Source organism: Cydia splendana, chromosome 21, assembly GCF_910591565.1.
Source record: "Cydia splendana chromosome 21, ilCydSple1.2, whole genome shotgun sequence".
Taxonomy (NCBI): Eukaryota; Metazoa; Arthropoda; class Insecta; order Lepidoptera; family Tortricidae; genus Cydia; species Cydia splendana.
In genome coordinates this window covers 3,746,860-3,763,841 of record NC_085980.1, presented here as the reverse complement: position 1 = coordinate 3,763,841, position 16,982 = coordinate 3,746,860, and the positions used below count along the sequence as shown (strand labels likewise).

Sequence of the window (16,982 nt, the reverse complement as noted above, 5' to 3'; positions counted from 1 at the left end):
AGATTTGTGGCCTCAGCCTTGGTTTGGTTGGAGGAATACCGTACATACCTGGCATTATCCTTGGCGTCAGGTGTTGGCGTGCCACTGGTGCTAGACTTGGCGCTGAGATCTAGTGGCTGTTCTACAGAGAAGGCTTTACATCTAAAATACTACCTATACCCTAACCTACACTAAAGATTTGTGGCCTCAGCCTTGGTTTGGTTGGAGGAATACCGTACATACCTGGCATTATCCTTGGCGTCAGGTGTTGGCGTGCCACTGGTGCTAGACTTGGCGCTGAGATCTAGTGGCTGTTCTACAGAGAAGGCTTTACATCTAAAATACTACCTATACCCTAACCTACACTAAAGATTTGTGGCCTCAGCCTTGGTTTGGTTGGAGGAATACCGTACATACCTGGCATTATCCTTGGCGTCAGGTGTTGGCGTGCCACTGGTGCTAGACTTGGCGCTGAGATCTAGTGGCTGTTCTACAGAGAAGGCTTTACATCTAAAATACTACCTATACCCTAACCTACACTAAAGATTTGTGGCCTCAGCCTTGGTTTGGTTGGAGGAATACCGTACATACCTGGCATTATCCTTGGCGTCAGGTGTTGGCGTGCCACTGGTGCTAGACTTGGCGCTGAGATCTAGTGGCTGTTCTACAGAGAAGGCTTTACATCTAAAATACTACCTATACCCTAACCTACACTAAAGATTTGTGGCCTCAGCCTTGGTTTGGTTGGAGGAATACCGTACATACCTGGCATTATCCTTGGCGTCAGGTGTTGGCGTGCCACTGGTGCTAGACTTGGCGCTGAGATCTAGTGGCTGTTCTACAGAGAAGGCTTTACATCTAAAATACTACCTATACCCTAACCTACACTAAAGATTTGTGGCCTCAGCCTTGGTTTGGTTGGAGGAATACCGTACATACCTGGCATTATCCTTGGCGTCAGGTGTTGGCGTGCTACTGGTGCTAGACTTGGCGCTGAGATCTAGTGGCTGTTCTACAGAGAAGGCTTTACATCTAAAAGACTACCTATACCCTAACCTACACTAAAGATTTGTGGCCTCAGCCTTGGTTTGGTTGGAGGAATACCGTACATACCTGGCATTATCCTTGGCGTCAGGTGTTGGCGTGCCACTGGTGCTAGACTTGGCGCTGAGATCTAGTGGCTGTTCTACAGAGAAGGCTTTACATCTAAAATACTACCTATACCCTAACCTACACTAAAGATTTGTGGCCTCAGCCTTGGTTTGGTTGGAGGAATACCGTACATACCTGGCATTATCCTTGGCGTCAGGTGTTGGCGTGCTACTGGTGCTAGACTTGGCGCTGAGATCTAGTGGCTGTTCTACAGAGAAGGCTTTACATCTAAAAGACTACCTATACCCTAACCTACACTAAAGATTTGTGGCCTCAGCCTTGGTTTGGTTGGGGGAATACTTGTTGGCGTACATACCTGGCATTATCCTTGGCGTCAGGTGGTGGCGTGCCGCTCGTGCTGGAGGTGGACTTGGCGCTGAGATCCAGGGGCTGTTCTGCTGAGGTTGGAGAGGCGCTCGGTGCTGATGCCTTCTCTACATCTTGGAGCCTGTGGGAAAAGAACATTTTTAGTAAGGAACATAAAGAATTAAGTTTAGAATATAAGGGCCAATTGCACTAACCACAGTTAACAGACTGATCAATGTCACGCAGCAGAGATTTATGAAACTTCCCATATATGTAATAAATTTTGCGAACGCTTTAGCAGTGACAGATGGTTTGGTGCAACTGACCTTAAGTTAAGCATTTGGAAATCTATTATTTTTAGGTCCAACCCTATAGGACAAACTTCTTAACTTGGGGTCTACGGCCAGGCGTCCTCTTAATTTTCATGTTGGATTTTATGAAAATTGGGACTTTTACGCGACAGTATGGCATCCAATCCGCACGCCGTATTAGTTAGGAGAATACACCATACATTTTAATTTCTTGTTTATAAAAAAATTAAGACACGAAAAACTGATGGACTGCTAACTACTCGTACTACCATTCGCATGATAGGTATATAGGTACATTTATTAACTATGTAATTAAATCCGGATTGGATATTGGTTGGGTTAATTTGGTAGCTGATACCACTAGCTAATATCCAATCCGGATTTTAGCGGAAAAAGGAGCAAGGAAACGCTCAAACGAAAACAAAAAAGAATCGTTATGTTGGTTTGCCTGTCTACCGGTTTATTACCTGTTCATGGCAAACCTACTAGTATTAAACTGATTTTATTACTAATTACCTAACTAAGCACCATCCGACTAACCCGGGATTAACAGGTTAAACCTGGAGTTACCTTGGTTACCAGTACAATTTGACACTGGGTAAACGGTTTAACGGCTTAAAGCCGGGTTAGTAGGATGGTGCAAGCGGGCTTATGTAGTTTAAGGAACGTACACACAAAAGAAATACAAAACGCCACCCAATATACCTACACCCCTAGTGTAAGTAAATTTCATTCTATAGCGTGACGTACTGACGTGACGTACGCGTTAAAAGTGTAATTTTGTATGGGATTTTGAGTTTCAAAACTTCCCGCTTGGCGAGCTTTTCAAAATCTCATACAAAAATAAACATAACGCAAATGCGAACGCAGGGGTTCAGAACCTACGTAAAAACTTTAACAAACTTTACGACTTAAGAAAAGAGTAGGTAAGTCGTTCCTCCACGCCATATGTCCAACGTTTATGAAAATAGCACCATTAAGTAACTAGTATTTTACAAGCTTATTACTTCGCCAACTCGCGCTAACTTCCTCTGAGGGCCTAAACCACGTTCGACGTGTTGCCTCCCTGTCACACTTACGCACGATTTACAAGTCCGACAGAGTGGCAAAACGTCGAACGTGGTTCACGTTAGGCCCACTGATCCTTTTTTATTCGCAAATCGCTTATTAAATACAATGTAAAAAACTTGACAGTTTCGAAAGAGCTTATTTATAAGTTAGGCATAAGTAACTATGACTACTTGCCTCTTAAAGTTATGACAATTTAAAAAAAAGACCATGTGCTTTAAAAGGCTTTAATTCTTGACTTATCGTTATAAGGTTCTACGCACCGGCTGTTCGTGCATCCGCTCAGAGGGCCTACCACGTTCGACGTGTTGCCTCTCTGTCGCACTTGTAAATTCGTACGTAAGTGTGACAGGGAGGCAACACGTCGAACGTGGTTCGCGGTAGGCCCTTAGATTATCCGCAACAGACGGCCACTTCGATTGCTTTTAGTTTTGTATAAATATCAGATTTATATTCTTTAAAAGTTCCATCGAGTTCTTTATATACGATAATGGTTCGATCTTTTAACTCGGTTTGAATGTTGATGGTTTAGAAGGTGAGGCTTGAAATATAAACAGGCGTTAATTAATTCAAAATTCGCCATTTATTAAATTTAAAATTTTATACATCGGGTACATAAAATAAAATAAATAAATATTAAAAGACAATTTTACACAGATCGGCCTACTACGACAGTAAGCTCAATACCTAAGGTTTGTGTTTTGACGACCGGTCTGGCCTAAGCGAAGCCGATGGTCCTGGGTTCGAAGCCCGGTAAGGGCATTTATTTGTGTGATTAGCACAGGTATATTTGTTCCTGACTCATGGGTGTTTTTTCTGTATTTAAGTATTTGTATATTATATATATCGTTGTCTGAGTACCCACAACACAAGCCTTCTTCAGCTTACCGTGGAACTTAGTCAATTTGTGTAAGAATGTCCTTATATAATATTTATTTATTTATAACATGAGCAAAGCTGACATGTGTTGAAAAGAGTTCAAAACGCGTCATTGGGCATTCCACACAAGCTTTAGGAATTAATTTTAGTAATGAATAATTCTAGTTACATTAAAATAGTTACAGATATCGAATTTTTAGCGGCCAAAATTAAAAGACAGGTAGGGAGTTCCTATATCGATAAACTCAGTTGTCGATGCTTTTCCCGTTAAGAGCCCATCAACGTGCACACTAGCGCCACTGCTAAATTATCTTGATTATTTAAAATTAGCGATAGGTAAAAAAGGGGGCCGCTACGTACTGTACTTTTTGAATACATGAAACTAGTTTTTATGTTGCTGGATTCGTCAATCTATGCGTCCAAAGTTACCGTTTTTGTTTTGAGTTCATAGATCGACGAATCCAGCAACATAAAAATTAGTTTTTTTTTTAAATTATGAATGGGTTTACTCATGGCCACAGACTAGCCGAGGCGTAGACGTGGCCTACGATGGAGCGAGCTCGCCCAGATTGGTTTGAAGGTTGCCGGGTTATAAGAACACTTTTGATGTATTCAAAAGGTTATCAATCTTGTAACTTTTCCCCTGTCAATAAAAAGGCTTATCTTAAAATCTTCGCCAAGATACAGCCATTTTCAGTTACCTAAACACAGTCTACTTCCTTTTAATATGAATGCCTTTACAATATCGGAACAGGCAAGATTTACCCGATGTTTTGAATAGCGCTGTCAAACCGCTCGGATGCGGCCGTTCGGGGTGGAGACGGGACGGCGAAATGCGAATTGAAATGTATAATATAGTCTGTATCTTTAGGTATTTAAATAAAAGTAAACAATCAATATGTACATTTTCGGGTAGGTATAACATTTATTGGTTAACCAACCAAATACAAAACCGCCTGGATCAGTCACTGGACGACTTGTCTTTAATGTACATTATTTGATCATGTAACGTTTTCATCTACCCTCAACTAGCTTAAGGAGCCATTTGAGGGTAGATTTTGTTTACCTTTATTTAACTACCTAAAGGTACAGAGTATAGTTAATTGGGCGATAGTTTTTGATTCATATAGCTTAGAAAAAAAAACACAGAATTTACAAAATATAACTGCGGTATCTACGCGTTGTTTTTAAAGAGCTTTCGTCCTGCGGGCGCAGCATCGTTCCATTTTTATCGCTTGTCACCATGCCTGTCACGTTCTAACAATTATGTAAGTGCGAAAGTAACGGGCATAGTTACAGGCGATAAAAATTAGTGTCCGACCGAAGGTTCGGTTTCGGTTTCGGTTTCGGCCAGTTTCGGCCAAAAAATCATGTTTCGGCTGTAGTTTCGGTTTCGGCCAAAAAACGGCCGAACCTTTCGGCCAAAAAACGGCCGAACCTTTCGGCCGGGCCGAAACTTACGAAATGGTACTTCGTATTATGAAACTAAACTATGTGACAAAGACCAAAAGTTGTGGAATAAGTAGGACAACAATATTAATATGTACCTTACCTACATATACTGATTCATGTATTGTATAGGTACAGAAATTAATTGGTTTATAATAAAACACAATTCCACTAATGAGGGCGCCACTAGACGGTCGACGCAGTCTTAAGAGGCTGTTAATGCGCACACTGTCTAATTGTATCGGCGTAAATGAGATAGCACTGTCACATGTTACTAGGCCTGGGCAAAGGGATAATAAGAAAAGTCATCATCTTCCTCGCGTAACCCCGGAATTTTTGCCACGGCTCATGGGTGCCTGGGGTCCAATTGACAACTAATCCCAAGAATTGGCGTAGGCACTAGTTTTTACGAAAGACACTGCCATCAGACTGACCTTCGAACCCAGAGAGTAAACTAGGCCTTATCGGGACTAGTCCGGCTTCTTCACGATGTTTTTCCTTCACCGAAAAGCAAATAGTAAATATCAAATGATATTTCGTATATAACTTCCGAAAAACTCATTGGTACGAGCCGGGGTTTGTACCTGCGACCTTCGGATTGAAAGTCGCACGCTCTTACCGCTAGGTCACCAGCGCTTAAGGAAATATCTCGCTTTTTAATACAATGAACATTGGTTGGAGTCTGTGCTCAACTACTTATCCTGAAGCCTGAAGCACGGCTTTGACTTCCCAAGAAAGTTCGCCTCACAGGGGCACTTCGGACATTTAGGCCCAGGTGAAGATCGGTACCCGGCCTTGCGATATTGTCAACAAAAAATTCGCGTTTTTGGTTGACCCTGTATCTACATGTTGGCTTGACTGGTGAATGAATAGAGTTAGACCAAGAAAATTCTGCAATTATTTTGATAGCATACGCAGCAGTGGCGGCACGCCTATAAAAGCTGATTCCCACCGGCTGATACGCAGTGCAACTAGTGCAAATGTTATTTATACGTCATGATTTCATAGAAGCTTTGACGTTTAAAATAACACTTGCACTGCGTGTGTTATCAAAATCGTTGCAAAATTATCTTAGTCTAACTCTAGTAATTTTCTTAAAAAAACTGCTTAAGTAACATCAATTTCAAGGACATTGGGTGTTGACAGCCCCATAATATGTGTGTAAAAGCGGTTTTATGACATTTTTTCAACGATTTTAACAAGTCGACAAAAGGTTCGGTTTCGGTTTCGGTTTCGGCCGAAACAAGAGCCAATGCCGAACATTCGGTTTCGGTTTCGGTTTCGGCAAAAAAACATGTTTCGGTCGGACACTAATAAAAATGAAACCATACTGCGCCTGTTAAGCAAAATTTGTAAATTGTCTCAATGCCAGAGCGGTAAAGAAGAAAGAAACATAAAGGTTTACAATAGGTTACCAAATACATATATACTGTTGTGAAACATACTAAGATTCTTAGTTTTATTAACGACTAAAACCCCTTGCTTTACGCTTAAACGAAAATTAACTACAAACACAACAGACTGTTAAAATATCACCTGAATCTTCTCACATTCAACAAACAACTATTGAATCGTCAGTCGGCATCACGACTTGAGCGAAAAGCGTCTCAATGCGCATTCAGGGCACAAAGGCGGGCGTGTTATTGTGCCTTCTTGAGGTGACGTCGCATTGAACGCAGAATTTAGAGCAAGCTAATGTATATGTGGACGGTTTGAAGGCCTATTCAAAGGCAAATGGTCTAGTTATAGGCAGAACATGTGCTTGTTTTCTTTTTAATTATAATTGAGTTAGAAAAAATCTAATATGATCTGCTATATTAGTGTTAGTGCCTTCTTGAGGTGACGTCGCATTGAACGCAAAATTTAGAGCAAGCTAATGTATATGTGGACGGTTTGAAGGCCTATTCAAAGGCAAATGGTCTAGTTATAGGCAGAATATGATGTTTTCTTTTTAATTATAGTTGAGTTAGAAAAATTCAAATATGGTCTGCTATATTAGTGTTAGTGCCTTCTTGAGCTGACGTCGCATTGAACGCAAAATTTAGACCAATGGGGACGGTTTGAAGGCCTATTCAAAGGCAAATGTTCTAGTTATAGGCAGAACATACCTATGCGTGTTTTCTTTTATAGGGTTCCGTACCCAAAGGGTCAAAACGGGACCCTATTAGTAAGACTCCACTGTCCGTCTGTCCGTCTGTCTGTCACCAGGCTGTATCTCATCAACCGTGATAGCTAGACAGTTGAAATTTTTACAGATGATGTATTTCTGTTGCCGCTGTAACAACAAATACTAAAAAGTACGGTACCCTCGGTGGGCGAGTCCGACTCGCACTTGTCCGGTTTTTTATACCACGTTGGTTTAATTATAGTTAATTTGATTAGAATTATGTTCGTCTTTATTTTAAAGGAATTTTTGAAACTTCACTCAGCATCCTTTTTTCGAACGCCAACATTCATATAAAACATGCTTGTGTAAACTTTATCATCAACTTTGAAATATATGTAGTAAATATAATATACCTACATTTATAAGCAAAGCTGGGGGCGAAAATTATCGATAATTCATATTATCGATGTATGAACTCCCTATCTGTCATTAAATTTTGCCCCTAAAATTCCGATATCTTTTTTCAAACGACGTTTCTTATAAGTTTTGAGTCCCGAAGTCGGTGGAAGAAAAAGATTCAAGCCCTATACCCCAGCAGGGGGAATAAGTGTGTAAAGAAGAAAAAGAGAATAACAATCATCAATGACTTAAAATCATAAAAATAAAGGCATAATGTATTGTTTGTCCGCATTTTCGTTACCTAGTCATTATTTGGTTTTTCTCAGAAACGCGTAACTTCTCAGGATTGCCATTAAACAAACCTAACCTAATCTATCTATAGGATAACCTTACGAAAATCCTGAAAATTGAACGGTTTCAGAATTATGACTAATGATAATATGACAATCATTACATTCTGACTTTCAATAATTATGTCAAACAAAGGGATCCGCATAAAAATATCTAAATTAACTACTTTACTTTTGTTCCTTTTGGCGTCGAGACCCTGGGTCCGTGGGGTCCTGGCGCCCTGAGTCTCTTTGGAGACCTTTCAAAGAGACTCAGGGACGCAACTGGGGACCCAAGAGCTGGCAGTTACCTCGCTCAACGCTTCAGTCTGGCAGTTCAGCGGGGTAACGCAGCCACCATCTTGCCACAGGGGCCTTTTTTAGATTTAGTTTTATTTTATTTTAGAATAGTTTGTATTTAGTTTAATTGTAATTTTAAGTTATTTTTATTTATTGTGTTTTGACTTGTTTCTGTACCATATATATGAATAAATACTACTTTATCTAAGTAAAGGCATGTAGAGAACAAGTCAGGTGCACACCAAGGCCGCATGGCGGTTGCATTTGAAATTTAAATGAGATATGTCCATACTATTGTTTGACTCATTAGTGTCATGTACTAAGTAACGAGCATATTTAGGCAAGATATTTGCATAACAAACAAGAACTAAGATGTAAAGGGTTAGAACAAAAAATTGCAAGAAAAAAAAGGTAATTATTTGTAATGAATCCTCTACACGACGGGCCAGCGCCGGCCACTCCAAGGACGCATTTATGCGTTAGAGGGAAAAAGTGATATTGCTATCTCATTCTACCGCATGGCTGCGTCCCTTGGAGTGGCCGGCGCTGGTCCATCGTGTAGAGGAGCCATAACCTAAAGGATGTTTGTGCTTAAGCGTACATTACACTCAATAAATAAGCGATAATAAGAGTTCATGTAATTATAAGTAGTCATAAACCCAACCCAATCCCTTCACAAAATTGAAATTGGCGCCAGGCTCCAATCGCCTATCCTATGCTTTTGTTATATTTGTCGTGGCTATTCATTTCTATTGACTTATGTCAATTTTTAATAACAAATTATAACACTTATCTATGCTATTAGAATAAAGCAGAATATCCTATTGCTGTGATATCCCGGTTCGCGTCGTTACGAACGACGTGCGAAGGTCGAGAGGAATACGTGATATCGATACTTTATTGCTATTCCCTCGTAAACTGGGGCGTCTTCTTACGAGTATACACCGCCTTTAGGGTCCCGTTCTGTCTAATGGAACCCTACCTACGGTATGGTTACAGAAAAGTCTCCAAATAGTTGGGAAAATTCTCGGAAATTTCTGGAAAATTTCACAGGCAAGAAATGAAAGTGTCGTTTTGTAAATAGAACATTTTGATTGTCATACAATAGTTTGAGGAGTTTTGCAATTTTGGAAACTTTATATAAGTAAGTAGGAATGGCACAATAAGTCTATGTATTCTCTGTTATTGGTATTATATTATATAAATCACATTTTAATTTTTAACTTATATTATAAGATGATAAAAATATTAAATAAGAGCGATTACAGCGGGAGTTAGGCTTTGTCAGTTGTCATAATTTTTTGAATGTACTATATGCTTTGTGTTAAGAAATAAATAAAAAAAAAACTATATTGCTCTTTCTAAAAATATTTTTTAAAAGCTATATAGGTACATATAATATGTAGTTGACATCAAAAATATACTCGTATGTAGGTATCTAAAATCGTACACTGTAATTTAACTACAACCTGTAGACTATCAGTACTTAGCTATAAAACTATGACTTAATACATTATATGCCATATATCCCTCGATACAACCAAAGAGCTATCCATTTCAGTACATAAAAACTAAAATGGCCTAACTCCATCCCGCACAAACAATTTTACTCCTAACATCCAAACACTTAAAACCTATAATGGCATAAACACCGTAAAGTTCTGGATACATATTTACTGAAGCTACATAAGGAGTGAGTGACGGTAAGCGTCCTTTAGAAAGGTCAGCCGCGTCCAGGGTACTTTGAAAAGGCCAGTTGGAATCGAAAGTTAATGCCTGAATTGTGCCTATAAAAATAAGATGGCTAAAAAAACCGAAACAGGAAAAGAAATAACATTGAACAGTATTTTTTAACGTAAGTATTTTTCAAAGGAATCATTTTAAACCGACTTCTAAAAGAAAGGTATATACTACCTACATAATCAATTCGAGCGTATGTTTTTTTTGTCATTTCTGAACCGAGAATGAGAGAGAATTTCCACTTTATTTTAAACTTTGGTAAGTATAGGTAATTGTATAAATAATTTCAGAGTAATCAAGTAAGAGCAATGTACGAGTATGTCGTCAGTAATCTTTAAGATTACAAGCAACAAGTCGAAAAGGGGTTCCTTAATTTTATATTCCTAGTTAAAATCTATCTATCTAAATGAATCTGTATATTGTTTCATCACCCCCTTGGAATTTTCTCGATTACTGCTAAATAATTAACATAAATTTCAAATTCGAATAGGCACTCAACCAATTATATAATAAATTTAATCTCAGCAACACAATGCAACTTCATTCACATCTCTCATCAATTCACTCGATTCAGACAAATCACGTACCTTAGGGCAAACGGCTACCTATATAATAAACAATTTAAATCGATTGTTCCCACTATCGATACCTACTGTTTTCTGAAGGGCATATAAACTTCATCTCATATTTCTAAAAACGTCTTATGTATCCTGCCTACGTTCAGACCGTTCCGACTTTTGGAACGATACCATGGGGCCATTCGAATGGCATTGAAGTAAATACCATACTATCGGCTTATAATTTCTTCCCTATAAATCAGTATATAATAGCCCAAACTATTGTTTATTGTGCTAGTTACCTTGGGTTCGCACGATGTTGGTTACTTTTGAATATAGCTCTTGAATTGTTTTGATATATTTTGATAGATTTACTTGAAGATTATTTATGTGGATACCATCATAATGGTAGGTGAAGGTTAGCAACTAAATGCTAGCATATTATTGTTTAAATTAGATTTGAGTTTTAGTTAAGATTAAACATCGAAACTGTATTTAACCCTATAACCGTTTGTACGTTGTATAGATTCAAAGATCTTTAAATGATTATATGGTGTAATAAATTAAAATTGGAGCTTTCATGACATTCAAAGAGAGTGATCAATGATGATAGGTACGTACTCGTACACTAGGAACAACAATACAACAACTAGTGACAACGATAACAACAGTCATGACTTTGGTTTATGTCACCCACGTCACCGTTGTCTCGGAGTGATCACACTTATCGGCGCTTGTAAGTCCAGTTACCTCTGTATTTCTAATTCTAAAGCGCTGACTAGACACTCAAAAGACGCTAGTGTGGGATCTCTCAAGTCGTAAGGCAGAACAGCTTTGAACGCCATACCATATGATGCGTCATCGTGAACCTTGTAGGGATGCATGAAGGTTGATATTGGGTCGTAGCGGCACGCGTCAGTAGACGTCTTCGGTCAAAGGGTTCAAGGTTTTGTTACCTGTCAGGGAGCCGGGGAGCTAGCCGCTGCATCAGCCACGCCTGCGACAGCGCTGGCGGCACCAGCCCCGTGCCCAGCGCGGCCAGCGTCGCGATCATCTGCTGCAGCTGGAAATAGAAAATATGGTCAGACGAATTCATCAACAACATCTTTAAAATCATCATCATCAGCCCGTTGCAGTCCACTGCTGGACATAGGCCTCTCCCAAGGTACGCCACAGCGTCTTTAAAATGCCAGGCTAAAATGGGACTGGGCAGGGTGCATCTGCCGAATGCACCCGGAGCGCTGGGCCAAACTAGACACAGGCTGGATGCCACAGGATGGATCTCAAGGCAAAGGAAGACCAAAACGGAGATGGCATGACGATCTATTCTAAGTGACGGGAAAGAGGGAAGGCAGGGGGACACTCTTATAGGCTAGTAAAATATATATTATAGGTATTCTAGATATGCGTATAATATTGCGTATGGATATTGAGAAGAAGTCTCTTTTCCAAGGCGTAAATAGACCTTTGGAATATAGCTGAAAATAATGAGACAAGTTCCAGAAATTATCTTAAGTAAAACTGTAACAGTAATTCCCAACCCTTTTATGCAATAATGCTCCTTCTTGGTGAAAAAAAAATCATGCTCCGCTTAAAATGCTGTGCTTGAAATAAAAACATGAGAACTTACGGGTAACAAGACTAACAAGAAAACTTCGGGTAAGCTCGACACTTAATTTCACCCGTTAATTATTTACAAAAATTGCGTAAAGACGAAAACAAAACATTAAAATAATAAAATTTGATAATGTGTTCATATTTACGTCATCATCATCATCATCATCATCATCAGCCTACTCTCGTCCACTGCTGGACATAGGCCTCTCCTATTGCACGCCATTGAGCACGATTTGCGGCAACTCTGATCCAGCTCTTGCCAGCCGCCTTGCGAAGGTCATCGCTCCATCTAGTCTGAGGGCGTCCTACGCTACGTTTGCCGATGCGCGGTCTCCACTCCAGAACTCGCCTACCCCAACGGTTATCGGTTCTACGGCTAATATGACCGGCCCACTGCCACTTCAGCTTGCTAATCCGGTGGGCTATGTCGACGACTTTAGTTCTCTGACGGATGACTTCATTTCGAATACGATCCCCCAGAGAGACTCCGAGCATAGCCCTTTCCATAGCTCGCTGAGCGACTTTGAATTTATGGACATATTTACGTGCTCTAGAATTATTCAGGTTAAAGTAATTCCCCTACCCTATATAAAACCGCTAAGAAACCGAAATAAGTGACTGATAAAAGCATTCATCCACATTGTCAACAATAATGACACAAACGAAATGACTACATAAATTATGTGGTTTAGGTATGACTGGCAAAAAAGAAACCGAATTATTGACGAAAAGGCAAACCTTGTTACGATAAATATGTATTTTGAAGGAACAATGAGGATTTAAATTAGTCGGACCAAGCTAACTCTGCATTGCATTTGCAATGACAAAGTGTGGAAATGACGCCATTAATGTCAATTTTTTAAGAAAATATGACGTTTATTATGACAATCCCACACTTTGTTCCGTTCAAGTCGGTGCAAAGTTAGTTTAGACGGACTCTAAAGGGGCCTACTGATTAACAGTCCGCCGGTCGGTATCGGCCTGTCAGTTGTTCGGAACTGTCAAAATTTTGTTCTAACTGACAGGCCGATACCGTCCGGCGGACTGTTAATCAGTGGGCCCCTTAAGACGTCCAACGGGTTGGTCGCCGAAAGCAAAGTATGAAGTTGGCAGGCAATAGTTATTTGTACAACAAGAGATCAAAGTTTGATATTTCTTCGAGTGCTTATTTTGAGTCCCGTGCAAGCGAAAGATTCTATAATAGATTCACGAGCGTAGCGAGTAAATCTAATTTAGAATCTTGAGCGTAGTAAGGGATTCAAAAGCGCACGAGATGTAAATAACTTTGATCTCGTGTAGTAGGTACACAAAATTTTTCACCCTAAGCAGTGAGAACATACCTAGAGGGACAGAGATAATAGAACCCAAGTATATCGAACTTGTATTAGACCCCGCATGTTAAAATGACATTTGACTATAAAGGTCACTTGAATGACATTTTGTCTCACTCAGTGAGCAAAGTGCGATTTTGCTCACTCATTTTGTCTTACTCAGTGAGCAAAATGCGATTTTGCTCACTGAGTGAGACAAAATGACTTAGTGAGCAAAATCGCATTTTGCTCACTGTTTTTAAGAAGCAAAGTACTCCTGTTCGAGCTGCTGAGGTGAAAACGATATTGTTTGAATGTGAATGTGGCTAACGACCCAGTGTGCTTGCGCCATTTATTTGAAATAGGTACCTACATAACAGTTTACGTATTTAGATTTAAGAAAATCTGGGAAAGGTGAAAGACTGGACTTTAGGCATACTATGTGTTGTGTATTTACTATAGGTACCTAAGACGAGTTTAACTATTCAGGCGGGACGATTAGAAAATAACATTTTTAGAACTTTGTTTCTGTATCCATATTTAGATGCACATTATATGTTAAATTATTGACAACTACCTATTTCCTTGTGACATCAGTCAAATAAGCATTTTAATGGAAACTTTCCTCAAAACAACACTCAATCCGTGATCCAAACAACGTTGTAATGTAAACAAAACCTAATATTGAACTTTTTCACCATATTTACAGTTTCCAATACGATTTGTTCGTGAAGCTTCGATTCTCATCTCATGTCTCCAGGGACACCTTTGTTTGCGTGTGTTTTTCTGTTTCTAATAATAAATGTATGGCTGGCTGTTATTGGACATCATACATGGGAAGTATAGACAAAGTATTGTCATCATCGTCTCCCTCGCGTTGTCCCGGCATTTTGCCACGGTTCATCGGAGCCTGGGGTCCGCTTGGCAACTAATCCCAAGAATAGGCACTAATAGTTTTTACGAAAGCGACTGCCATCTGACCTTCCAACCCAGAAGGTCAGATGGCAGTCGGGATTAGTCCGGTTTCCTCACGATGTTTTCCTTCACCAAAAAGCGACTGGTAAGTAAATATCAAATGATATTTCGTACATAGGTTCCGAAAAACTCATTGGTACGAGTCGGGTTCGAACCCGCGACCTTCGGATACACAAAGTATTGTAGAAGTCTTAATATTTTTTTAACTGTAACTGTAAAAATCCAGTTAAAGTCGTTGAATATAATCATTCGATTCATCAAAAGATAACTTTCAACCCATTAAATCAATAAATAACACCAAATAAATAAAGAAACGTATATGTACCTCGTCTGCTTTCGTCATCAAAAACTGCAATCCTTATAACGAACTCCAAAACAACACAAAAATACTCAAACTTTGTAAAACTATATATAAAATAAACAATTAAAATGCTCTCTGAAATTGTTCTTATTCGACTGTTGTTCGATGAATGTCCGAAACCAAACTAACAGCGTCAAAGGTACAAACAGTTTTATCATCTGTTTTTCCCATTTAAACCGCAATTATGTCATTTTGAGGTAAACTAACTCGCTTTTTCATGTGTACGTAGCAAAGTGTATTTTAGAGAAATCTAAAATTATCCTGTCACAAAATTGTCTTTTGAGGTCTAAAAGTCACTAATTTCATTAATATGGCCCTAGTGAAATAAAAAACAACGTACAGTCATTAGCAATAGTATCTTACACAACTAGGGCCGCAAAAATATGTGACACGTTCTTATTTGGAGCGCAATACGTAATATAGTACCATGTAATATAGGTATACCAATTTTCTTGAATAAATAACTTTTTGATAAAATACTAGTTTATTTTTAGTTCTAAAGAAAGAGTTACTGCAATAGATTTTTCAAGAGAAGATCACGCACTCCTTAAAATTCATTGGATTGGATTTTCTTGCATTCATTCAAAGTAATATTTTGGGATATATTTCGCATTAGGAAATAAAATATTCATTTTTTGCCTTAATCATTACCAGGCCAGTTGTTCGTACAGTCAAGTTCATAAACATCGTTACAAGCCAAAGTATCAGAAATATATTAACACGCCTGAGACACTGACAATAGGGACGTATAAATATATTTGGAACTGGAAATATATTGGATTGTAAAGATTTTAATTTTTAACAAGCAGTAAACGTCTGCGAATGATGCTAACTATTAAGCTTAGAATAAATTTAAAAGTGGAAAAATTACTGTCTTGTGTGAGACTTAACTCACGCCTCTGGATCGATACTCCAGCGCACTGCCATGTGAGCCACCAAGACCTCATCCATAGCCAGCAAATCTTTCCACCATATTATGGGTCAAGGGGACCCTGTATCCATCCAAGACAGTATTTTTTCCACTTTTAAATTTATTCTAGGCTTGTAAAAAACGCGACCGTACAGACTAGCGTGTTTTCAAGTTTACCATAATTTACCTAAACAACATCCTCTAAGATTTTATTTCGTCATTTATCCTGTGTTATTTCCTCCTAACACACATCACACAAAACACACAAGATGACTGGATCAAAATTCTATGACAGTAAAAAAAAAATGCTCTACGCTAATTACGCGGAAAATGCGCAACTGATCAAATACGTCACAAAACTTTGTCATAAAATATTTCAAGGTTCCTTGCAATATAGAATAAACTTGAGTTATGCCCCTACATCTTAAGTGAATATTATAATATAAACGGTTAGTTAATAAGTGTGTAAGTAAATATGTAGCTACACCCACTGGGTAAAATTGTATTAATTCTCACTGTTTTGCCTAAGATCAGCATGTACACGTACAATTTATGGCTAATTAATAAATAGATAAAAAACTTGCTTGTGGACGTATGAGATTAGGTACCACAAGAATGTATGGTCCTAACATAGCGACACTATGTAATTTTTTGAATAAAATGAGCAAATTGGACCCTATATTTGTAGCAAACATGGCAGCAGATGTCGAGCTGATTTTTGTTGATATTTTACTGTTTTCATATCAAAACTGAGCTAGGGGACAAAATTTCTACAAATGCCTGCTTGTGAAATAGCCTTTGATCTTTGCGTCCAGCTGAATCCAGATTTTGCAGCGCTTTAGTTGAAGCAGCGGCCGAATTTACACAGCCGGGTTATTAAAAGAAAAAAAAAATAGCGTAAAGCTTACTTGTGCAATAGCCCGTGGACTCTGCGCCTGCAACTGCATCTGTTGCAGCAGTTGAGGGGGAGCGGCGGCCGGACTCTTCGCGCCGGAGACGAACCTACTGTCGGCCTAGGAGGGACTCTTCATACAATCCTCCAAGTTTCTTACCTAGTGTTCCAAAGGACTCGAGCCCTTTTAGCCCGTAATTTAAGGCTCCCGAGTTCTTTTTAGAGCTGGCTTAATCAAAAAGGTTTCAAAGGGCTAAAGGTTTTAATAAAGCCTTTTTAAGAGCTCAAACCTTTTTTAAGGTTAAAACCTTAAAAAGACCTTAGCCTTATATAAACTCTTA

The 16,982-nt window shown here is 39.0% G+C and overlaps 1 protein-coding gene across 2 annotated transcripts in view; it reads right to left on the bottom strand.

The window, feature by feature from the left end:
* The window catches only part of LOC134801116 (mushroom body large-type Kenyon cell-specific protein 1), a 267,604-nt gene that overhangs the window by 17,287 nt on the left and 233,335 nt on the right, over positions 1-16,982 (bottom strand). For both annotated transcript variants that reach the window (XM_063773647.1, XM_063773646.1), the window contains 2 exons: positions 11,533-11,639; positions 1,448-1,579 (listed from right to left, as the gene is read on the bottom strand). In XM_063773647.1, the coding sequence (XP_063629717.1) occupies positions 1,448-1,579; positions 11,533-11,639 (239 nt within the window). The remainder of the gene's footprint in view (positions 1-1,447; positions 1,580-11,532; positions 11,640-16,982) is intronic.